This window comes from Protomyctophum bolini (genome assembly GCF_963924005.1).
Source record: "Protomyctophum bolini genome assembly, chromosome: 9".
NCBI lineage: Eukaryota > Metazoa > Chordata > Actinopteri > Myctophiformes > Myctophidae > Protomyctophum > Protomyctophum bolini.
Window position 1 is genome coordinate 26,899,374 of NC_137870.1, and position 21,670 is coordinate 26,921,043.

General features: G+C 40.7%; 1 protein-coding gene across 2 annotated transcripts; it reads left to right on the top strand.

The window, feature by feature from the left end:
- Nucleotides 1–1,467: 1,467 nt before the first annotated feature.
- On the top strand, nucleotides 1,468–20,074 carry eif4h (eukaryotic translation initiation factor 4h). 2 transcript variants are annotated; one of them, XM_080772591.1, is made up of 7 exons: nucleotides 1,468–1,571; nucleotides 6,162–6,349; nucleotides 6,532–6,596; nucleotides 8,544–8,652; nucleotides 12,455–12,526; nucleotides 13,693–13,878; nucleotides 16,389–20,074. In XM_080772591.1, exons 1-7 carry the CDS (start codon nucleotides 1,507–1,509, stop codon nucleotides 16,529–16,531), a joined length of 828 nt encoding a protein of 275 aa, XP_080628717.1. In that variant the 5' UTR covers nucleotides 1,468–1,506; the 3' UTR covers nucleotides 16,532–20,074. The 2 variants fall into 2 exon arrangements, with proteins under 2 accessions (XP_080628717.1, XP_080628718.1); XM_080772592.1 differs by lacking the exon at nucleotides 12,455–12,526.
- Nucleotides 20,075–21,670: the final 1,596 nt, after the last annotated feature.

Here is a 21,670-nt window from a genome sequence, read left to right on the forward strand (position 1 = left end):
CTTAAATGGTCTGTGACAGAGAAGTTTAAGGACTATTTGATAAACATTTGATAACTATTTTATAATCCTGTGGCGCATCTCCAGATGGCTGGAATAGGTGCTGTGGAACGGCGGTGGGCTGCCCAACTGGCATCTTTCATGTTTTACATAATGTATCGACCAGGCAAGAATGTGAATGCTGATGGCAATAGAACTCGTGCCGGAGATGCAAGGAGCGAATGGCAAGAATATCCAGGTAGTAATGTGGTGCGTACTGACTCTGAGCAGGCAATATCCCACGTTGGAGGAGAGGAGGAGCTGGTCTTGGGAAGCTCAACAAATGATACAGCAGTGGTCGAGGTTGCAAATAAAAGACAATGTATTGTACCGGAGTGTGACTGGCCAACATACACAGGAGTATCTACAGGTATGTGTCAGAAGGCCCGATGAGAGGAAGCATGGAGAGGGATCCATCTGTCTACAGGCCATACGGGACCAGAGAGGACGCTGACCCAGCTACGCCGCCGGTTCTATTGGCCTGGCATGGAGGAGGAGGCCAAGCTTACCTGACCCGTTTCTTTTGGGATGTCTGGAATGGAGCCTTGTTTTTAAGGCCTAATTAAATTACTGTGGTAGTAGCTATTACTATTCAGTATTATAGAGGTAGTCATATCAGTGGCAGGCAGATAATCAATCAGTCAGTCTGCAGTCAGTCAGTCAATCAACTTTGTCACGAGTCACGACACAATTGGTGATTCGCTTGTTTAGCCTATGCAGGCTTTCACTTTTGTACTAGCTAAATTAAATGTAGTGTATTCAAAATAATGCATGTGACCTCAATATCATGTTGCTTAGAAGTCTGAATGGAAGTCCTAAACACATGTATTGTCAATGTGAGTGTGTACTCGTGCTACTGCTGTTTGCCTGCACTGTGTGTGTAGTATTAGTGTTACTACTATGTGGTACTAGGAATATTGGCATGTAAAACACAGAGGTGGTGATGAATGATGATGATCAGCATGGATGTTGTGATGAGTCAGGCACACACTGGACAGCTAAACTGAGAGCACAAGGTACTTTTATACCTTAAAAACTATTTGCATAACAGCATATCCTGTTATACAAATAATAGTTAGTATCACGAGTTTGACAATACATGCAGATGCATGGTTTATCGCAAACATATGAAATTATCATTGTTATATCATATCATTATTATTGTTATGATTATGATGATGATGATGCTGCTGCTGCAGTGCTGCTGCTGCTGATGATGATGATGATGATTAGTATTATTCACAATAATAGTGATATAATACATGTTGCAATACCCAATGTTAAAATATATATATAGTAAATAAATAAATATAGTGCTTCCAAGGTTGTAAGGTACGACTGACGACACCCCTCCAAGTTTAAACTGCTGATGCCATCAGTACGGGGACTGGGGGGAGATGCCTGTCAAATAGAATTCAAGGTAAAAGTGTCCCCGCTGCAGCGTGTGGACAGCAGCACATCGTGTGGAACATGGCGGACTACGACAACTACGATGACCGGGACCGGGCTTATGGCAGCTTCGGTGGGGGAAGAGGGTGAGTGGAGCACGGCACAGCACACAACCGGAGGAAAATGCGTCCGTGCGGGTATAACCGCAAAAAACCGTTCGTGCAGCGGGTTTGGGCGTCGCAGGGCCCGGCCGGCGCTCCCCGTGCAGCGCCTGGGTGCCGCGGCCCGGCCGAGGTGAATGGGAGGGCGGCCGGGGAGCGCTGGGAAACACCGTGGACCTGGCGCCGCACTAGCCGGGGCCTGCTAACCTAGCATCATATACAACGCTGCTGCACACTCCAGTATGCCAAACCCCATGAGGTTTAACACAACACCATTTAGCTTTTATTTAAAAACACATCGGTAAAAAAGGGTTTCCGTCCACCGCCTCCTGGGTTTGCTGAGGATCTGGTCCGCGGACCACCAGGGTCTGGACCAGGTCTGTAGCAGGAAGAGGACCCCTTGGGAGAGCTGAAGTGCAAACCACATGGTTTGACTGGTGTCAGACTGGACGGTCACGGTGTGTGGAATGGCGGACCTGCTGCAGTTCGCTGGCCGCTGCCTGCGTCTGCACTCTGCACAGGTGAATCCACCTGTCAGTATGTGGGGTACACAGGGGGGTTGGGGGGGTACTCTGTGAAGCAGGCTGCATGCATGTGGAAAAACATCGTTAAGAAGCATGTTTACAACCATGAAGGGGGCTAACATGCTAACTGCAGCACCCTGCAGGTCGGGCCTCTCGGCCGTCCCTCCATTAAACATCCCTGCTGGGACTGTTTGGGGTGGTGGTGGAGCGTGGTCGTGGGGGCGTCCCCCAGGAATACAGGTTGTCCAACACATCATGGCAGGCTGGTTATGATATGGTATCCGATTATTGATTCTGATGTCATAACTGGTTATTGTTTACTTATGTTTACCGAGTAATGCATGGCCCAAGGCGCCCAGGGGTGTGCACCACCAACCAACCTTAGTTTGACACATCACAGGTTTACAGGTATGAATTGTGAAAGAGTGAGGGAAATGTCTTCTTTGTCACACAAGTTCCTGTCATTTGTAGTTAAATGTGTAAAGAATGTAGAAAGAAAGAAACAAACAAGTCAGAGACATGTCACATAATTGACTCATATTATGATTACATCATAATACAAGCAATATCATTATATACGTGCTCAAACTCTGCAAATGAGAAGCAATGTTATAATAATGCACACACATAAGAGCAACTACATATTTGTGTGTGTGTGTGTGTGTGTGTGTGTGGGGGGGTGTTATGTGGGCATTTTCATAACTCCTGTGCTGGTGGTTATACTCAAAGTCTTGTTGCCTGGCTGGTTAAAATTAACTTGTTATTGAAATGTGGGGGTTAAAATTATCATTGTAGTCCTTGTGCATTCAGACGGTTTCTGCATTGTTTCTGCGGCCACCCTTGGAGGAACGCCAAAGATCATAAGGGAAGGGGGGCATGTGAGTCAGACTTGGGACCTTAAAAATATGTAGCACAAAAATCATCGCTTGCTTTCATCCACTGTCTGCCTCCCTGTATGTTTGTAATGTGATGTTAATACAACTTGTCATACAGTCTCTTATTATCCTGCAACTTTAACATAGCTAACTCCTTTTAGTGCAGTAATAACATTGAAAAAAAGAGAGAAAAGTAACCCTAACCCCTTTAAACCTGGCATTTGGGGTGTGTCATATTTTGAAAATGTGTGGGGATTCTGGGAAAGAGTGAAAATAGCACATCTGCAAACATACACAACATGTCACATTCCGACATGTTGTAAATTTGTAGATCTGCTATTTTAATGTAAATAATGATCTCTAGAGTACATGTAATGTATGGTAAGCAACACAACTGCAGGCAGCTAATATGACTAATAATGGGTGTCAATGTGCATTGATCGTTGACTCTTATTTTTTTTTTACCAAAGCGGTCTTGCGGTTAGTGTCTGGCCTGTGGTTACTTGGGATGTCAGGGGTTCAATTCCCAGCAAAGTCATAATCAGAGACTATAAAAATGGTACCCGATGCTCACTCGGCATCAAGGGTCCGATTGGTATGTCCCTGCGACATGCTAGCCATGTCCAGGGGGTGTACTTGTACGTCAAGCTGCCTCATGCTAAAGAACAGGAGATATGCAATTATGCATCACATAAGGCTCCTTACTTTTTACTTGGTAACTATGTTTGCAAGTTGGCACACCTATGGGTGCACCCAATAGCCACAGCCAGTATTGTGTTGCTTACTGACCTGCTTTTTATCTGCTTTATGGAAACAAGCATTAACCAGCCTAGGCTTCATGCCACTTTAAAGACCAGCTGCAAATCCTGCAATGGCTTTTCTCAACCAATATTGTATTTCCTGGTTAAACAGGAAGCTGTGCTTCTCAGCCAATCACAGCGATGGTGGGATTGTGTCATTCACTGATGTAATCACTCAGTCGAGCTGAACACATTCAGCTGATGGTCCCATCCCCTCAGGCAATGGGATTTAAAAACTTTGCTCGCACACTGCCACAGATATTGCTGAATAGAGTTTAGCTTACTGACCGTCAGGCAAGTACAGGTCATGTTCTACTTGCCCAAATGTCATGCCCACTTACCCGGAAAGTAAATTGTCCATTATAAAATTCTAGGTAGAATTTGAATAGCTGTGCAATAAAACAATGTCACACCTCAATGTTTATGCAAAATACCTCCTATGAATATGACTATGGGTTCACACTTGTTATTATATTTGTGTGGCAACAGTGAAAACGGCACATTATAGGTCTGGCCACGTTCAGGTGTTTAGACAGATATCTTGTGTTGTTTATAGACTGTTACCCCTCTGAAACGAGCACTTGCCCGGTCGGGCAACGTGAAAGCAGAATCCACCTGCCTGAAAGTTTTGTTTACCTGCCAGGGTGAAGAGGTGACCACCGGTTAGTAAAAACAGAGATGTGTTGTGTGAATGGTGACCACTGCGGCGTGATGTCATGTTGTAGTTTCCGTGGTCACCTCTTTACCGGAAACCGGACTATGACTGCTATCAGTCAGTACACATAGCCTAGTATCAAGCCTTTCAAGGGTTCCCAAACCTTTCACGCTGCGACCACTGATAAATGTTTGCATCATTCTTACATAATTGACAATTTGGTGTTATGAAGGTCTTCAGTCATACAATTTTAACTTAAAATGTGCAGATACCCAAAAAATACATAAATAAATAATAATAATAATTTGGGGACCCACAGTTGGGAACCAATTTTTTTTCTTACATTTTTATCCCACGATTTTGCAACCCATTTTATTCACCCAGTGTCATGTAATCCTGGGCGCTACACGTCCTCTGCCAACCTGGGGGGGACTGACCTCATGCTTCCTTCTGTGCATGAGGAGTCCAAGCTGCTTCTTTTCACCTGACCGGTAGGACGTAGCGCGTGGAAGGAACACGTTGTTCCGACCAGTTCCTTTCCCCTCCATCAGGCGCCCCGGCTGGCCAGGGGGAGGCAGTTTAGAGACCAGCATTACTGCATGTTTTTTGTGAGGGTACCTACCACTGGCCTATTTAATGTTGATTATAAATGGGTCTTCTGTCAAGGGTTTATGCCTTGCTCTAGGAGCACAAAATACCATATAGTTGAATGTAACAAGTTGGTTGAATTTGAAACAATGAAGCCCTAATCAGCTGATCAGATTCTGAAGGACCTTTGGGAGTTAGTTACCGCTTTAAACTTGTATACATTGTCTTAGTTAAATGGCTAAAATAGCTGATCTGCAAGGCATTGTGTGCTGTGTGGAGCTAATATTTTCAGCAATTGGTTGCCAATTATATTATGTCATGCCCATAATAGTTGCGAACGCAATGAGCACTAACTATGAGACCTAGCAGAACATGTCTGTCTGTCTGTCATGCTGTAACACCACCTGCCCGCCAACAGAGGGCGCAGCTGTATCACACACAAAAACACACACACACACAGAAACGTAACTTAATTATTATTTTTTTAACGTAAAAAAACTTTAAAAAAAACCCACACACGCACACATAGTCACATACACACACACAAAAAAAACTTAAAAACTTAACTTAAAACAAAATCTTAAAAAAACCCAAATATGTACGACCTGCGTTCGCTTCCCGCGTTTGCGCGTCTTACTTGTGAATATTAGTGATGCTGGGGTTGAAGTGCTTTGCTCTAAAGCATTTCGACAGTAGTTGATGGAGAGAAGGGTTAATAATAATAATAGCAATAATACATACGTTTTAATTTATACATCACTTTTCTTGGGAGTTTACTCAAAGTCGACTGGGAAAGCAGTTATTATTTTAGATTCAGATTCGTGCCGTGCTGTGAACTTCCTGAAAATTCCTGAAAGTGTTTTTAAAAATGGGTCCGCGGTCAAATACATATCAATGTGTAGGTCCTTGGCACGAAAAATAAAACTAGTGATTTTAGATGGCATTTGCAGAATCGGCCTCAGGTCTTAACTGGCTAGATGCCGTACCAGAGATGACGTAATAAACTTACCTTTGCAGAGGTAGCCATGCCGGAGAGAGCGACATTTGATAAATTGTGGTTGAATCCATTTGCAGAAAAGAATATATAGCTTTTTTTAGCTAACGACCATTCTTGGCATGTTTTCGTGTGTTAGGCCCCGTGGAGGTGGGGGTCCTGGCGCCCCCAGGAAGCAGAAGGAGCTTCCTGAAGATCCACCATTCACAGCGTACGTGGGCAACCTGCCCTTCAACACTGTCCAGGGGGACATCGACGCAATCTTCAAAGACCTCAACGTTCGTAGTGTCCGCCTGGTCCGAGACAAAGAGACGGACAAGTTCAAAGGTCAGGAAGGATGCATGGAGTTCATGATGTGTCGCAATTATTTGAGATATATATATATATATATATGTATATATAACTTTTGCCTTTAATAACAATTAATACATACAGTAGACCTCAACAAAAACATACAGTGTTTGATGTTTGTTGCTTTCTTTAACTGATGAAGTTTCTTTGTTTTCCAGGCTTCTGTTATGTAGAATTTGATGAGCTGGAGTCTTTAAAAGAAGCTCTGACATATGACGGCGCTGTGAGTACTTTGTGTGTATAATCATTGCAGTCAGGCAAAATCTCCATATTTCGTCCCTTTATTCATTTATTGTACGAACATAAATGGACTGATATGTCTAAATGCGTGAGGGGGCCGTTACCTTTTCCTTATAAATAACATTTAGAAGACCCAAAGACAAACAATTCTTTGTTCTGTCATACGGCTTAGTTTGAAATGGGTCCTATTTCAAAGTCCCTAGAACCAGGCACATGTGTTTTCATTGATTCTAACAGAATTAACATGTTGAATGGTCTTATATAGGATGTGGGCGTATATGATCAAATATCTACCTATTGAATTTAGTCACTAGATAAATCCTGAGTCGGGGACAATCCATTTGGGATTGTAATACAAATATTTGACTATTCATTTTTATGTAGAAAATAGGCTATATTGACCTTTATTGGAGGTTGCAAGTGTTTCACTGCTGATTTAGTGCACATTACAAAGTGAAGGGCAACAGAGCCATATTGATATTTTTTGAACATTGAATGAATCTGTTAACTAAATAATGGCAGACTTTCAGTTGAAGTGAACAACTCAAATTGTTTAAAGGACAACTTTAGTTTTTTTCAACCAAGGTTCATGTTTTATTAGAAAGTAAAAGGTGAGTGTAATTTGTTTTTAATTTGCTGCTTTCGTTCGTTTTAGGGATTTTAGCTGGGCTAAATATGTATTTCTTTACACAATTTTATAGTGATTTTTTTTTTTTTTTTTTTACTATAGTCCTCCCAGACTCCAAGAAATTACATCTGGCCACAAAAGATCACAGGATCTACTGAATGTGTCAAACTGACATATTGAGCCTATGACACACAGTGTGGCTTCCCCCCAGTAGGCTACCTTCACATTCAGTAGATCCTGTGATCTTTTGTGGCCAGATGTAATTTCTTGGGGTCTAGTAGGACTATAGTAAATAATAAATTAAAAAATCGCTATAAGATTTTGTAAAAAAATACATATTTAGCCCCACGCTCGAATGCCCCCGCCCCCTGTCAAAACCAGAAAGAAAGCAGAAAATGAAAAAAGAATTAACACTCATCCTTTACTCTAATAACGACCTAAGACATGAACAGTGGTTGAAAAAAACTAAAGTTGTCCTTTAAGTCACAGGAGCATCGTTTTCATGTCATAAATATGAATTTTAGCCTAAATATTTAATCCACGTCAGTTGGTACTTGCATCTGAACAGCGTTATAGTAGCTTGGCTGCAAGTTGCAACAGAATAATTATTTCCTCTCAAAACGGCGGATTTCAAAATAAGAACCTCTCGTAATATGTTCAGTCAACTGGTTTTATTAAGTCTACTTTCAGGAAGTAGTCTATATAGTAAATTAAAAGTACATGACGCACCAAGCTAGTAACTGACACTATAAAAGGCAGAATTGACCAGGAAAAACACAGAAGGCTCGTATCAAATAATTTGCGTCGACTGAGGGTGTCTTCAACTGATTATTGAATCGTTGACTTTCAGGGGACAGGCCTACAGTAGTGTGCACACAAAAGCCTGAGTAGACTTTAACATGACAACAGAATTATTTTAAACTGAAATACACCTTCAAGGCTAGGGCTATTCTGACCGATCTGACCGAGTACGTTCAACTATTAACACAACTGCAGTGGTTGGTCTCCCTGCTCTTTTATTTAGACCTTTAGATCCAGTGGTCGGGTGAGATCATTACTGGTTGACAAGTGGTCTTGCGGCAAGTTAAAAAGGGTAATATCTCACCTTCCCAAACAGGCTTTCTGTTATAGCTCATTAAATGCAGTCTTGCACGGTCGGGGACCGGGGTTCAAATTTGTATAGGACTTGAATCTTTAGGACTGGAGCTTTAAAACACTGGGCAATAGTGGTTCATTGAATTATATTCCTGTCTTTTGGCCATAATAAAGTTAACATGAACTTTGTTGACCTCTGACCACCAGTTGCTAGGCGAGCGATCTCTCAGGGTGGACATCGCCGAGGGACGAAGACAGGAGCGAGGAGCAGGAGGCTTTGGAGGCTTCCGCAAGGATGGAGGGGGTGACAACACGGGTAATATATGAACTCTTGCATCTAAATTCACTATAAAAAGAGCTATGGTTTACACCTAAATGATTTACTATAAAAAATAGCTATGATTTACTCACGCTATTAAGTTTGTTATTGGAAATTCTGTAACAAATTGAAATGCCTTAGATATTTTCTTTTACTTTTTAAATGTCTTTATTAATGTTATTTGTTTTTCTTTTCTTTTTTTCTTTTACTTTGAACAATGATGGAGCTGGGCTGTGGCATAGCCTGTTCCGGTTTAGCCTGGCATGAATCTTTGTGAAACCTGCATTTCCACAGTAGGGCAAATTTTAAAAATGCCTCTGGTGAGAAACCCACCACATATTTGCATACGTTACTGGCTGGGCAGTGGGCACTGATTGGTGCCCCAGGGAAAGGGAAATCAGATTTGTCTGATTTCTGTTCCAGTTCAGTTTCCCACAAGTTTGCTTGATTGGCACGACAGCAGGTTAGAACTGGAAATGCATTAGCGCGTGTTTTCCAATCAAATAATGCTATGGGAAACTGAACTGGAACAGGAAACGTGTCTGCCACTTCCTGGGACTCCAGGCATGCTCAGAGCTTACTGACCCGTTTTCTCAGCAGCATGCCAAACAAAAACTGCAATTTATAAAATTCTTAATGACTGTTCAGTCTAATGTAATGTTACTGTGTTCATTCTAATATAACGTTAACTGTGTTCATTCTAATATAACGTTAACTGTGTTCAGCCTAATATAAAGTTAACTGTGTTCAGTCTAATATAACGTAACTGTTACGTGACGTCTAATATAACACAACTGTGTTCAGTCTAATATAACGTTAACTGTGTTCAGTCTACTATAACACAACTGTGTTCAGTCTAATATAACACAACTGTGTTCAGTCTAATATAACACAACTGTGTTCAGTCTACTATAACACAACTGTGTTCAGTCTACTATAACACAACTGTGTTCAGTCTACTATAACACAACTGTGTTCAGTCTACTATAACACAACTGTGTTCAGTCTAATATAACACAACTGTGTTCAGTCTATTATAACACAACTGTGTTCAGTCTAATATAACACAACTGTGTTCAGTCTACTATAACACAACTGTGTTCAGTCTACTATAACACAACTGTGTTCAGTCTAATATAACACAACTGTGTTCAGTCTACTATAACACAACTGTGTTCAGTCTACTATAACACAACTGTGTTCAGTCTACTATAACACAACTGTGTTCAGTCTACTATAACACAACTGTGTTCAGTCTAATATAACACAACTGTGTTCAGTCTAATATAACACAACTGTGTTCAGTCTACTATAACACAACTGTGTTCAGTCTAATATAACACAACTGTGTTCAGTCTAATATAACACAACTGTGTTCAGTCTAATATAACACAACTGTGTTCAGTCTACTATAACACAACTGTGTTCAGTCTAATATAACACAACTGTGTTCAGTCTAATATAACACAACTGTGTTCAGTCTACTATAACACAACTGTGTTCAGTCTACTATAACACAACTGTGTTCAGTCTAATATAACATTGAGTGTTCAGGCTAATATAACATCAACTGTGCTCAGTCTAGGGCTGGGACTGCATGGATTTGTTCTCACTGTGGTGAACAAGCAATGTGTCCAGACAGTCAGTGATGATAAACAAAGATTATTGTGTTTATGGTGTGCTCACATTTAATATCACACACTATATGCACTCCTGCAACACCACCGGCAACACCACCACCTAAACAAAAAAAACCTCAGGAAAAACAAACCCAGCCCTAGTTAAGTCTAATAGAACGTGTTCCTGTGACCAGAATGTTTACTCTCTCCTCCGAGTCACTTTATGACGTCACCGTGGTGTCTACAAAAGCAGAAAAACATCTGATTTGCTTAAGAGCAACACAAAGTACATTCTCCATCAGGATCGGTTGCTACTCACAGATATGGGGTCTTGTGAATCCCTTTTATTCATGTTTTTTTCCACTTTGAACCCCTTGACTTGGCATCCAGTCATTGTTTTTTTTTTTTAGGTTATATTTATAATATATTACAAAGCTGGTCTTTTATGGTGTGGTGGAAGTCTTAGAGGAAGGAAGGACATAACCTGAGCTTCTTCATCACAGACTTCAGCACCGACTTGGAGGACAGTCGCTTATCCTAACCTGCATACATTTCTCCCTGTCTCTGCACTGCAGTGGTTCTCAAAGTGGGATCCGTGGAGTCCCTAAGGGTAGCGCACTTTTAGCCTTGTAGATCTGCCATTTTCAACAAAAATACAGATCTTCTATGGGGTGGGACTCCCTGGCACAAAATCTTTTTCAGATGGGGGTCCCCAGCCAAATACAAACGCATAATTTGGAGCCCCTTGAGTGAAACAGTTTGAGAACCATTGTTGTAGTGAGAGCAATAATCCTGATCCCTCTCTACAGCCTGTCTGCTTGGCATCGGATGATCGGACACTAACCGCTTTGCTTCCTATTTCTGTTCAGGTTCTGTCCCTTCCTCCTCCTAATTCTCTCCTTCTCTATTGGTTGATTTTACTTTTTAGTTCTGTTCTAGGATTGGAACATTATTCTACTGTTTCACTAAACTTTGGTAATGTAGCTTTGTGTTGTCAATTATGATCATAACAATTCCATAATAACCTCCATGTTTTCAGTGTTTGCTTGTTGGAATTAGTCGCTAAAAGTCTAATCTTAATCACGCAAATGTACTGCTTGATTACATGATATTTTAAGGTTAGGGTCAGGCATAGTTTTGTGAGGTGGTTAGATTTAGGTATATAATCACGCCCATCGGGTAGAAGGGTCCGGGAAAGAGGTAGTCCTGTAATTACATAAGCAAGCCCTTATGAATAATTATTAATCATGATTTAATTCATAATATCACGTTCCTCCACTTGCACCTGATTTTCCTGACACTCTTGAACTGCTACGTTCTTTATCCAACTCAAAACATTTGAGGTGAGAAATAGGCAATGCAGTAACATAAAGGTCCCTCACTGCTATTCTCTCTCTCTCTCCCTGCACAACAAGACACAAACCGCTGTGTCTGTAGTTCCCATCGATGCCAAAGCCAAGGGTGCAGGACAGTCGGCTGAAACTGATTGAGTTTGGAATGAGAAATTCTCAATTTGTCCGTGTTAATAGAGTACAGAAGTCCGGACGTCAGTCATTCATCCCCTGGCTCATTTGTTTATTTTTGTTATATGACGCAATATTAAACGTCTATTGGAAATCAAAATTTGGGGGTGGGGTGACCCAGGTAATAATAATACATAATAATTTTGACATGGAACCTTTTTAAGACTTGTTTCAGTCTGTGACGAATTCAGTCCATTCATGTGCTGAGGAAAGGAAAAAAATAGGGCTTAACCGGATGTTTGCTCATGTATAAGCAATCTTATCGCGGGAGAGTCACGGACCACCCCATTCATGAATTAATTTACTGCGACTAGCATTGCGTCACTGGCCGTCTATAAAGCTCGAATCGGAATCTGGAATTAGATTCAGAGATAAAAGGGTGGGTAGATTTCGGCTAATGTTGCTTGACTATTTAAAATCAAACAATCATAATCACCAAGAACAATTACAGCAATGTAAATGACTTCAGACTTCGGTGCGCTATTGTCTGTAGAAGACTAGTTAATGTTGTTTGTCTCGGTAGGACAGACAGAGTACTCAGACTATACTTTACTTTCTACAGGATGTCCCTCCTCTTCCTCTCTTTGTCCTACAGGAGAGGTCCTCTTCTTCCTCTCCTGTGCACCTCTGGTGTTAACCTGACATTGTTACCTGCAGGTAGAGGTTCACGTGGAATGGGTGGCCGCGGAGGTCGAGAATCCAGAGATGACTTCTACGACAACTCAGGAGGTGTGATCATGATGATGCCGATAGTATAACAGCCAATCACATGCGCTCTCAATCGGTCATTGGTTTGTGGACTGAACAGAGTTAAAAGACAACTGAACACAACAGAATTAAAAGACAACTGAACACAACAGAGTTAAAAGACAACTGAACACAACAGAGTTAAAAGACAACTGAACACAACAGAGTTAAAAGACAACTGAACACAACAGAGTTAAAAGACAACTGAACTCAACAGAGTTAAAAGACAACTGAACTCAACAGTTAAAAGACAACTGAACACAACAGAGTTAAAAGACAACTGAACACAACAGAGTTAAAAGACAACTGAACTCAACAGTTAAAAGACAACTGAACTCAACAGAGTTAAAAGACAACTGAACACAACAGAGTTAAAAGACAACTGAACACAACAGAGTTAAAAGACAACTGAACACAACAGAGTTAAAAGACAACTGAACACAACAGAGTTAAAAGACAACTGAACACAACAGAGTTAAAAGACAACTGAACACAACAGAGTGTTAAATGACAACTGAATACAACAGTGTTAAATGACAACGGGTTGTTACATGACAACTGAACATAACGGGGCACTAAATGACAACAGCAGGGGAGCAACTGTAATTATCTGACCTGTGAGTCTCTGTTAAAATTTTGTTTATGTTGGTTATTATGTACTAAAGTCAATTTCTGCTTTGTGCGACAAGTGTCTCAGTCACAACATGTCCCGCTGCGTGTCTCACCACGTTATGGGTTTTGAGCGCTCATGCTCTTTGACTCACTGACAGTGTGACTGTCACCACTACAAAATGTAAACAAAGTGACTAGTCTTGTGCATCTTTTGTTTTTCCAGGCATAGGAAGTAGTGCAAAGGTTGTCCACGAAGAGAATTACATTTTTATGACACTTTTCGTTGTTCTACATGCATAAATTGACCTCAACCGTAGCATGGTAACCATAGCGGCATAATGACTACAGAGCCTCCAAGGAAGCCAGTGAAGGTCTGCCTGTGGTCTCCCATCATGCATTTCATCTTTCATTAACAACCCAGTTCCAGGTGGATCATCTCTAGTCTAAGCTCCCTGTTCTCACTCAGTGTTCTCTTGACCTCTAACCTCAACTTGTCTCTAACCACTGCGGCCTCTGTCTTCATGTCCGTCTGTCAGGGGGCTCAGGAGGGGGTTTTAGAGGAGGTGATGACTACGGGCGAGGTCGAGGTGGCAGTCGCTCAGATGACAGGAGGGGAGGAGGAGGAGGAGGAGGAGGTGCTCCAATGGGGGGTCGCTATAGAGACGGCGGACCCCCACCTCGCGGAGGAGGAGGAGAGGAGGACTTCCGAGAACCTTCTGCTGGTGACAACTTCTTACAAATAATAATACTGTACATCTGTATCAGTGATCATATATTTGGGGGTCCTATATGCCAAGGACCACCAAATTGTGTGTATTTTGCTGCGGACCTTTATTAAGTTCTTTTTTAGTGGTCTCTCTGCCTTTATCTGATAGTACTGTGGATATTTGATATGACACATTGGACTAAGTAGTTAAATATATTTTTTAATATATATACAGGTCCACCATCCCAACGAATTAGAATAATCTGAAAAAGTTCATTATTTGCCTTAATGTAATAAAAATAAATAAACTTTCATATATTTTAGATTCATTACACAACAACTGAAATAATTCAAGCCTTTTGTTTTAATGTAATTATGGAGTACAGCTCATGAAAATCTAAAAATCCCATCTCTCAATGAATTAGAATATTTTAGGAGACCACTAAAAAAATGATTTTCTAAACGAGAAATGTCGACCTTCTGAAAAGTATATTAATGTATGCAGTTAATACTTGGTCTGGGCTACTTTTGAACAAATTATTTCATCAATGGGGCATGGCATGGAGGTGATCAGCCTGTGGCACTGTTGAGGTGTTATGGAAGCCCAGGTTTGCTTTGATAACAGTCGTAAATTAATTTGTATTGTTCAGTCTTATGTCTCACACCTTCCTCTTGACAATACAACCAAGATTCTCTGTGGGGTGCAGGTCAGGCCAGTTGACTGGTCAGTTAAGCACAGTAATACCATGGTCAGTACACCAGTTACTAGTAGTTTTGGCACTGTGGGCAGGTGCCAAATCAAGCTGGAAAGGAAAATTAGCATCTCCATGAAGCTTGTCAACATACTGAAGCACTAATGGCCTAAACTAAATCATCACTGTGTTTTGTCATGTCCAGTCTCAACACAACCATCTATTATGTTATTTTACAGCACTGTGTGCCTCCGTACATTGACGAGCTTGATGCTGATCTTCCTTTTCCAGCAGCGTCTGGACATGACAAAACAGTGATGATTTAGGGTTTAGGCCATGTTATCTGCTATGGTGTTGATCCACTGACAGTTGAAACTTAACAATGGTTTCAACACAGCCATCTTTTTAGAGTACATTGTGCTTCATGGAGATGCTAATTATCCTTTCCAGCTTGATTTAGCACCTGCCCACAGAGCCAAAACTACTAGTAACTGGTGTACTTACCATGGTATTACTGTGCTTAACTGACCAGCCAACTGGCCTGACCTGAACCCCACAGAGTATCTAGGTTGTATTGTCAAGAGGAAGGTGTGAGACATAAGACTGAACAATACGAATTAATTTACGACTGTTATCAAAGCAAACCTTGGCTTCCATAACACCTCAACAGTGCCACAGGCTGATCACCTCCATGCCACGCCCCATTGATGAAATAATTTGTTCAAAAGTAGCCCAGACCAAGTACATTAATATACTTTTTGTGGTCTCATAAAATTTTCTAATTCATTGAGATAGTATTTTTGAATTTTCACGAGCTGTACACCATAATCATCAATATTAAAACAATAAAAGGCTTGAATTATTTCAGTTGTGTAATGAATCTAAAATATATGAAAGTTTATTTATTTTTATTACATTATGGCAAATAATGAACTTTTTCAGATAATTCTAATTCGTTGGGATGGACGTGTGTATGTATTTGTATGTATATATTGTATGTTGCGTTTGTATTTTTCATTTGGTAAAGGTTCAGTATTTCATGAAAAGCATTAAAACCACATACAGCATTTCTAGGATTACACAAGAAAGTCCAGCGACTTATTTCTATTGAGGTCCTCTCACATTTAACAGTTGAATAAGTTAAAAATACATTTCAATACCAAACATGACAGTAACATTATACAGTACAATACATACATAAAACAAGAGCTCCCTTATTTATCATAGACTAATACCCTCTATAGGGGAACCTTTTCTAATAGACATGCCTTTGTCTGCTGTTTCAACGACCTCAGATCGGTTTGACACTGGTTTCGAGGTCATTCCACTGCGTGTACTCCTATGTATGTAAAATGGTTGTTCCTGTAAAATATGGAATCTTAACGTATTTATACCTGGAAAGCCTATACCATGTTATACCTTTCAATCCAGGAAAGCATATATCGTCACTGTCGGGCAGTAAATTAAATCCCTATGATAAATGATTTTCCATCCATCCATCTTCAACCGCTTATCCGTAGTCGGGTCGCGGGGGCAACAGCTCCACCAGAGTGTTCCAGACTTCCCTCTCCAGAGCAACATTAGTGACTTCCCCCTGGGGGATCCCGAGACGTTCCAAGGCCAGCGAGTCGATGTGTTTCCTCCAACTGCGCCTTGGTCTGCCACGGGGTCTCCTCCCAGTGGGACCTGCCTCAAGGACCTGAATTATTTTGTTGCACAAAACTGAAAATAGCAGATCTCAATGGAACGTTATTCTTTCTTTTCTTTAAAAAAAGATCTCCCTCGGGTCTAAATGGTTAATATATGAATGTAATGTTCTGCTGTTGTGTTGCAGAGGAACGTGCTCAGAGGCCGCGGCTGCAGCTCAAACCCCGCACGGTAGGGGCTCCGCTCAACCAGGTGGCCAATCCCAACTCCGCCATATTCGGGGGCGCCAAACCCCGGGAGGATAAGGATGAGGAGAAGAAGAAAGAATAGAGACTTGCTTGACCCTTCCTGCTGGGGCGGCAGGGTAGTGGGGGGAGGAGGAGTGGGTGGTGGCAGTGATGATGATGATGATGAGGAGGAGGGGGGGACTGGTTCATGTGTGTTGGATTATAGATAGAGGACTTAAAAAAAGAAGAGAAAAAAAACACAAAACAATTAAAAATAAAATGATGCCAACGGGAAGGAAGGCAGTGGCTCCGCCTCCTTCTAAACCGCTGATTAGATGACACAACAACTCTCCTTGTTCTTCTACTACTAATACAAATACCACTTCCTGTTTTTTCTTTTTTCTTTTTAGTTTGAGCAAAAATATTTATTCTTAAGAAGGAATAGAAACAAAACAATCACACACATACAAACACGTACATAATACAGTACACACATACAGTTACATACAAACGTAAACACACACACACACACACATATATATATATAGATTACACACATGCATGTCCAAACTGTATCTGGGTTGTGTGTGTGTGTGTGTGTGTGTGTGTGTGTGTGTGTGTGTGTGTGTGTGTGTGTGTGTGTGTGTGTATGTATATGTGCGTGTGCGTGCATGATGCCTCTAGTTTGTGCCAGACTAGACCTAATGTCTCCATCTGTTGAGGTTTGTTCGGTCCGGTGTGGTTGATTTGGTGAGGCACGGTACACAGATGAACAGGCCTTCTGTTCAGCCTCCACCAGGTGGCGCTCTGTTTATTTTGGTTGGTAAACTGGTAGAAGCGGTGGCTAGTTCCGTTTCAGTGTGGCTGAATAGTTTGTGTATAGAGACATTCACAACACCACCTCTTAGCTCTTAACCAATCCTAGCGTCCCTATTCTTGGGATTCGTAAAAAAAAAATACAAAGGCAGATCTACAGTTCAAGCTCATTGGCTATTTCGGGCTGAGATAATTTAGCGTAGAACGAAAACAGGAGGGGGCCTAGTATAGAGCCCTGGGGGACTCCGGTCAACTAAGTATTGGGTTTAAGTTTATCGAGGAAGGATTGTCTTTAAATGTCACTGCATGTCAGATTTTTTTCTTCATTTTATATATATCTACCTGAATCACCATATGGGTGGAGCTGATCCATTCAAGTCCACTGAGATTGTGGCAGACCGTTATTAACTTGGAATATAGCGGCCGTATATCTATACCGGATGATATTTGCCTCATTGACTCAACTGTCTATATTCAGAAGATCGACAATAAGTTGGCTATCATGGTACCGATGGCTGTTGTGGATGTTTATCTGTTGACGCATACATTTTTCACTGGCTCTTTTGGTGTGTTTGATATCTGCAGCTTACCAAGCTTCAGATTCAAAACAGATTCACCACTTTTATAATGAAGATTTATTTGATTCCCTGGCACAAATGGGGATTAAATGACAATGTAAACATCGGTATCAGCTATTGGCCACATAGTTATTTTTGAAACATCGATATGGGTATTGGCCTGGATTTCCATATCTGTGCATCCCTATTAACCACTTGAACCCTAGCATCCCTATGCAAACATTAGGCGGAAATGGATGGCACAAATTGATGGTTGACCAAAAGTGGGTGAACATTCGGCAAACATGCATTGACAGCAAATGTAGGCAGTGCAAATGGCAGATCTACAAGCTCACAGCATGTCACAAGCTTGTAGATAAGCCATTTTCATAATTCGTCATAATACAACGAGGTATGGACGGTTCAAGTAGTTAAGTATAGAACAGTATATTTAAATACTTTTTAGATTGCTCGACGGTCGTTTTTTCTGTCACTCATCCTGGCCTGTGTGGTTGGCTCCTCCCACCTCAAAACAATCCATTACAAGAAGGATCTGAAAGTAGGGCTGGGCGAAAAATCAGTATCACCATTATTTCCAACTACTGCCATCGGTTAATGATTAATATATTTTAATCGTGAAAATAGCAGATCTTCAAGCTCACCATGTGACTTTTAGATGGGCTATTTCCACTATTTTTGCACATCACCATTGCACAACGAAGTATGATTCAGGTTGAAGTAGTTAAATCAGACTAATCGATTTAGTCAATCATTTAAATAAATCTTTCATGTAGGCTTACTAGGGTATAAGACTTGCTTCTGAAATTATTCGATTAAAGGGATAGTTCAGCCAAAAAAATGTTTTTCTTCTATTTATTACACACCCCATGGAGACTTGAATTCAAGGATATTTTTTGGTTTTTGTCGCTTTCCTAAAATTATAATTTGATTACCAGCAGTGGTTTCGTATGGAGACACAAATCAAATTATTGGCTTAGGAATGTGACACAAACGCAACAATCTTTAGGGGGTGAGTAATCGATAGAAAGTAATTTTGGGGGCTTTAACCTACATGAGTAATATTGTCGGTTGTTGGTTCTAAATATCGGTTTCAATATATTTTCTATGAATTGCCCAGCCCTATTTGAAGGTTTGGTTTGATCCGGTCTATATGTTGGCCTGTATGGTGTAAGAGTACACATCTTTGTTTATCTTGAATATTCTTGACAAGACTTTGGTCTTTGGTCATTTACTTTTATTCGACCAGAGATGTGGGGGAGGGACTTATGCAAATGTGTCACATTTGCTCCTCCCCTTGGATGCATTCACTTTGAGCAAGCATGCTAGCTGTGTTGGCTACATGCTAGTTGTGATGGTTACATGCTAGTTGTGTTGGCGACATGCTAGTAGTTGTGTTGGCTGTATCATGCTAGCCGTGTTCGCTACATGTTAGCAATGTTAGCCACATCCTAGCTTGTGTCGGTGTTTGCTAAATTGCCGCTCTTGATTTATCTGTGAAACACTGATAATGTCCACTGTTTTCTGATTCTGGAACCCAGTTTATTTGATTTTATATGTTTTTATTGGAAAGAATTTGATCTTTCTGTAATACGAATGAATCGGAAAATGAAAAATAAACACAAGGCTCTGTTGTACTACACTCCTGTGACATCCTGTCTCCTAGCTAGCTCACACATGATGAAGCCCCATTATGCTTAATTCACACGACTGCGTCACACCAAATATTGCATATCTACAACTTAAGCCCACAATGCGTCATGGATGAGACGTTGCGGGCTTGTAGATCTGTTGTCGATGCATGACATTGTGCGATGGAGCATAATATTAAGCACGAATCTACACACCACACAACTGAACCATGTGTCCCTGTTGTTGGCTTCAAGGCTCATTCATGCTTCATCTTATGACATTCAGTTGAAAATGCATACCGGTAGTTCTTTTTTTTTTGCCAAGGTCATAGGATGAAGTATAAATTAAGCCTTATTACTCTCTGCAGCCAGTCTCTCCAGAGAGCTTTTTTGTTTGTTTTGTTTCATTTTAGTTTTTTTCTGCAGCAAAACCATTTTTTTTATCTGGCTTTTTACTGGATATGAAATTGAGAATGTGGAAAGAAAAAACAGAAAAAAGAAAAAAAAACGGAAAAAAAACCTTGACTGTACGATTGAAACCACCTGTTTTTACTCTCTTTTTTTTGTTTTTGTTCATAAGTTTCCTACACTGTTTATGGCAATAATAAAAAATGTATCATCTTACATGATAAAATATTGTGTTTAAATGGTGGGAGGGAGGGGATGGGCTGAGTTGAGTTTTTTTTTTTTTTTTCAATCAGTTGAAACAGAATAAAAGAATAAAGTTTGCTCTGTACATCGGCCACATGTAACAGTGAGTCTGTTACTCTGTTAAGATAGATTTGACAATTGTTTATTTGTATTATTGCACTCCCGCACTTGACCCCCACCTTTAATACCAAGCAATCATTTATTATGTTTTATACTTATTTCAATTGCATTATATTCATCTCAACTGAAATGCGCACACATTTTGGGGCAATTGATCCCTCTCTTAGCTCTTTAAAGAATAAATATTTAGTTTAGGAAAATATATTTTCTGAAAAGATCAAACCATCTTTTATTCGATGCAGTTTTTGAACATATTCTTTTTAGTCCGGCAGCCGACAGGCTTCTTTTGTTTAAAGTGGGACATTTTGTAGTCCTTTTTTTATTTTATTGGCCTAAAATATTGTCTATATACATACATTTATGAATCCACTTGCTGATCAGCTGTCAGTATTGAGCAATTTCTTTTTAATAGGGGTTTCTTGTGACCCTACCATTAACATCCAATGGCAGGCAGAATTGTACTAACTAGGGGGGTTTCATGATTCTGAATCTATTCCAAACTGTTTTGCACAAAAAACGGCCATATAGACTATGGGAACCGAAAGTCTTTCTTCTGTGCTATCCTTTTGGTCCATTTGTGCTTGACTGCACCCCTGTGCTGTTATATATATATATATGAACCTTTATTGAGAAAGGATATCCCCTTGAGATGTATCATCTCGTTATCAATCAATGAAAAGACAAATGTGATGAGGTCAGCACATTTTGGGCTAGTGGCTCTGGCTGTTTTTAGCTCAAGGAGAGTATTTTGTGCAGAACTAATGCTTGGAATGGATTCAGAATCATGAAAACCCCCTAGTTTGACATGTCACATTACATACTACTTAAAGCAAAAGGAAAGGACATTTTTGTCTGCCATAGGATGTTAATGGTAAGGGTCACAAGAAACCCCTATAAAACATTGCTCAATACTGACAGCTTATGTATAGTATATCGGCAATATTTTAGGCCAATAAAAAGACTACCATATACCAAATTTCCCACCCATTCACCTCGGCTGCCGGACTATTTGTGTTGCATGAACAAACATCTCAGGATCCAGCCTGGCCAGGTCTCTGCTGGGGAGAAACGTGTGTGTTATAGCGCATTTATTCAACTTCAAGGCGCTTTTGTGCATTCCATTCACACACGATACATACACCGATGCCGGAGGAAACCATAGGCAAGGTACCAACCTTGGAGCAATTAGGGATTCAGTGTCTTGCTCAAGGACACTTCGACACTATTAAACTCTGGGGGAGCCTGGGTTCGAACTGGCAACCATCCATGCCACTCTACCCCTGATCCGTGTGTGTGTGAGAATCCATTCAAAACCGCTCTCAAAGAGCACCTACGGACAGCTGCAATTCGAAATCTAAACTGGCCCCTGTAATAAAAATCCCATCCTTTCTCCCCCCCATACTGTACATGTTTTTCCCTTTTTAACTTTCTTTATATGATGATTTCCTG